Genomic DNA, 4,580 nt, shown 5'->3' with positions numbered 1-4,580 from the left:
CTCACATGAATGGCGTCGTTGTGTCAAACATTAAAAGTACACAGTGTATTTAAAATGTAATTTCGTGCATACGTAATAAACGTTTGCATTTTTCACGAAGGGTCGAAACAATAGTAACGGTCCCTAACTGTTCCTCAGCGGCACGTCTGGCTTCCTCATCGATTGTTTTCACGCGTAATACGCTACAGTCGAATAAAAACTGCGTTTGTTGCCATTGCAATCCGTAATAATCATCGTTACTGTTTAATTTAATTGAATACTTTTTAGTTTTATGCATGTCTGTAATTTTTTTCTTGTCCCCTGTGATGTTTTATATTTAATATTCTACATTAAAACTCAAAGAAAAAATACTGTAGTAATATTCTGCATGCCTTTTAAAAGCTTTGCATAAAAAAAACTATTAACCTTGCATTGCACGTATATTTACCAGTACTCGACCCCGTTTTACTGTACCACTCGTGTAAATGCTGTATTTTACGAGCCGATTTATTTCCTCATATTTAAAAAAAATGGACAGACTTGTCTCCCTGTGAGTGAAGGAAGCTCTATTTCTGGATGCCAATGCCAGCGAATTACGATTATGGGTCCGTGGGGAAGTCGCTCACCAGTCATTAAAAAAAAAAGCTGTCTGCTCTCAGTGAGCCGTCTAGTAAAGGCTAATGTGTAAAAATACTTGCATAAAATGATAGAGCCCTGTAACAACCTTATTTTCTAATTTGAGTAGGTTTATAATTCTCACACCATCTCTGGCTCCCTCAAAACACTATTGGATGGAGTATCTGGAACTGTGTGTAACTGACCACATGCTGTTGAATAGCCTAATCTGCACAGACATTTGTAGTCAGACTCTGGTGGTACTATGATGATAACATTGAACGCCATAATTGAGAGTACAGCAGCTCACAGCTTGAGAAAACAGGAAGTGTGTGTGCAGAACAGAAACTCACAGTCAAATAAAGCCAAGACCCCTGTGACCGCATCCGCCCACCTTCACCCCCTGCCCACCAGTCACTGTAGGGCGAAGTGCGTACCACTCTGCCAGACAGCCAATCACCGAAGGGACGTTACTAGAGGTGATGGGAAAACCAAACTCATGCAATGTCATCACTGCGCATATGCGGTTCTGTTTAAATGTTATGAAATGATAACACTATGTTTTTGTGTGTTCAGTGGCACTTACAGTATAGTAAATGGCTGATTTAAGATGTAGTCGGTATCATGCACATCACTCGATTAACTCAATTTGGAGTCAGTGGGAAGAAAAAATTACAATTACAGTACAATTACATGGAACAGACCGATTTTTTACCTAGTCTCATGTTAACAACTAGAATATGGATTCACAACTAAGTCAAAGGATTACACATTTTATTAATAGAATTAATATGATGTTATAAAATGTTTTTAAATTGAAATCTAGGATCAACGATAAATAAAAAAACAAAGCTGAACAGTTATTGAGTGAAAAATACAGTAAATATAAAATACTGCCGCAGGGCGGCGCCATTAAACTACCAAGAGACTTATTAAGTTGTGACAGGAACAATTAAATGTGATCTTGGTTTTTTATTTAAGTACTCTATTGATTTCAGTTAAAATATAAGATATAAGTGTTATTACTCTGCTTTTATGCTATATTAAAGTATAAGCAATAATTTATATTGTTAAATAAATGAAAGAATCGTGCGAGTAGCTTTCAACATTTTATCAGAGAAATACTCAAACAAGTTACGAACATTTGCATATAAAAATATTTTAAATTCCAGTAATACACACAATAAACCTCTATTCAATATATAGAAAACATATTTAAAGACAATACACGATCGAATGTGTACAGTAGCCTACTCTTGTAAACCAGTTTTAAACAAGACTTGGTTAACCAAATTATTTTATACAGTAAAATTGCAATGCAAATCGTAAATCCATATAAGGATATGTCAACACAACGGTAAACAAACAGACCTAAATATGCTTTAGCAATTTGGTTTAAACAAAGTGCGAACAGTTTCAATAATAAATTGTCTCAATTATTAATGGATGCTTATGGAATCAATCCGTAATGCCAAATTTTATACAAAACAAAACGTTTTGCACGTAACTCTTAATATCAAACTCTTTAAATTCAGAAACAATGGGAATGGAACACATAACATTTCCAGGAATAACAGGCAAACATTGTGAAAATAACAACTGCCGATATAAATCAATTCTCACACATCTGTCCATCACTCATATGGATGATGCACAAGGTGGCTGCTTGTATGCTGCGGAAAGCTGTAGGTGGAGATGGAGCTCCCGCCCGGACTCACCGGCGGGGTCATTCCGGTGTACGTGCGCGCGTTTAAAGGCATCAGAGCGCTCGGGTGCCGGTGGTACGATCTATACGAAGGGTGAAGGTGATGGTGACCAGGGTAAAAACTCACGGGAGAGTTGGCGTAATCGTTTGGCGAGAGAGGGCGCGCGTTACCGAACATTGGCTGCAGCGTTGGAGAACCGGACTGGTGCTGACTCCAGGGGGTGCTGCTGAACGGAGTTTGCCAGTAAACGGGCTCTGGTTGCAGGCAGGAATCGGTGAAATTAAATCCAGGGGCTCCCGGTAAATACGCTAAAGTGGGTGGTCGGTAGGGTCTCTTGACGCGCCTCCTGCGCCGGTAGTTGCCCTGGTCGAACATGTCTTCAAATGCTGGATCCAGGGTCCAGAAGTTACCCTTCCTCTCCCCTCCGCTCTCCCGGGGAACTTTCACGAAGCACTCGTTAAGGCTCAGGTTGTGTCTGATGCTGTTCTGCCACCCCTTTTTGTTCTTCTCGTAATATGGAAACTTGGAAACGATGAAGCTGTAGATGTCGTTAAGGGTCAACTTTTTATCCTCGCTTTCTTTGATGGCCATCGCAATAAGGGCCACGTATGAATAAGGTGGCTTTTCGTGCGCGTGAGTTCCAGCGGGTCTGTCTTCGCACCCGGAGCTTTTATCCCCAGTTGAAGACACGGTGGCATGGGAGCGATGGGTTCCCGCACAGTTATCCATGCTGACAGCTCGTAAGTCCACTTGATATGGATGCATCTATAGGTCAGATCCAGCGCTCTGTTCTGCACTACACGAGTAAGGATGAAATTGGCCAGGTGTGCTACAGGTCCGTTTAAACTCCGCCCACCTGCCCTGCCTCCCGTCTTTTTCCCACGGGCCGCTTTTTCTGGTTTTCAGGTCAAAAGTTCGCAGATTTGACATGAAAGAGGGTCGCGGCCGTGTTTTGTCTGGTTGTTATATGTTACTTTAAACAGCTCTTTGATGTTCGGTTACCAAAGACAACATTTGTAGGGTTCGCAGGTGCGTAAGGCCAAAATCAATGAAATCAAAAGATCAGTCGGTTTAGATTGACAAATACGTAGGCTACTGCTTTTATTGACCTTCCTTTTTATTCTACCTCTCCTATTATTATAATCTTTATTATTTAACGCAAATAGGTTTTTATTCAGAATAAAACGTTTGGACTTCGTGGAATGCATGTCTAAATAACAAATTCATTTTGTGAACTTGTTCCTTACTGCCACCGGCCTGTCCGATCAAAGGAGAACAAACAAAGTTTATACATTAAGCTATACATGAAGTTTATACATTATGTTAATGTGTGTGTAATGTAAAGTGTAGTGTGTAAAGCTAGTTTGGAAACCTATAGCAGCTTTTAAAACCAAAAATTTATATCATATAAATTATTCAGCGCTACAGTTTTGTTATTAAAGAAACATTTGAATGAATTCGTGGTTTGACATAAATTGATTTGAATGGTCTGTGTTTGTAAACAATAATCATCATCATCATCATTAAAACATCTGATGACAGGTTATCTCTAGTATTTGGTTGTGTTTTTAAAAACAAAATTGAAAATTCTGTCATCATTTATTCAACGTCTTGTCATTTCAAACCCAATGGCCTAGTCCTAATTTAGGATAATCCCTGTATGTGAAACCACCCCAGTATGTGTGAAGTGTGGATTGTAAAAGTTTACAGTATAATTACAGGTCTATAAACAAAATACGTTTTTAGAGTTGGAATTCATCAAATATCAAAACATCACAACAATTTGTTTTAATGGCATTGTTGATATCTAAAGCACATTAAATTAACCACATACTAATGTTCTCAAGTCTGAATGATTATCTTAAAACCGCATAAAACATTCTTACAGCAGGATGCATGTATTAACTTGCCCTTTTTTGGAATTTCCCACTCAGTTTCATCCATGCTGAATAAGACTAATGTGTATAGACAAATACATTGGCAACTACAGTGCAAAAAACGTGCCTCAACTCTTGAAGTTTGTCTATTAACATCAGTCTTTTTTTAATGAAAGATATCTATTTCCTGCACAATAATCTCCATCTTCAGAACAGAGTACAAAATGGATTGCTGCTTTGTAATTCAAATCATATTCTGTATTTCTGTGGAAATAGACATTAACAGCATTGTAATCTCTCAACCACCCACACTCAGATGTAAAATAACATACAATGCTGGAAGAACTGAGATTGTTATCATTGACTTTCAGTAGACAAGCTGTCGACAATGAACCAGTGATGG

General features: G+C 38.5%; 1 protein-coding gene across 1 annotated transcript; it reads right to left on the bottom strand.

Annotated features, from left to right (window-relative positions):
- Window positions 1–1,701: 1,701 nt before the first annotated feature.
- Window positions 1,702–3,134, bottom strand: foxl2l (forkhead box L2-like). The gene has a single exon (XM_057319710.1). It carries the CDS (start codon window positions 3,063–3,065, stop codon window positions 2,229–2,231), a length of 837 nt encoding a protein of 278 aa, XP_057175693.1. The 5' UTR covers window positions 3,066–3,134; the 3' UTR covers window positions 1,702–2,228.
- Window positions 3,135–4,580: the final 1,446 nt, after the last annotated feature.

The sequence above is a fragment of the Triplophysa rosa genome, linkage group LG21 (assembly GCF_024868665.1).
Source record: "Triplophysa rosa linkage group LG21, Trosa_1v2, whole genome shotgun sequence".
NCBI lineage: Eukaryota > Metazoa > Chordata > Actinopteri > Cypriniformes > Nemacheilidae > Triplophysa > Triplophysa rosa.
Note: the sequence above shows the minus strand (reverse complement) of the source record. Positions and strands in the feature narration are given on the sequence as shown.

Bases quoted from the DNA above. Each gene is read 5' to 3' on its own strand.
- foxl2l (XM_057319710.1), bottom strand. From the start codon at position 3,065: ATGCATCCATATCAAGTGGACTTACGAGCTGTCAGCATGGATAACTGT.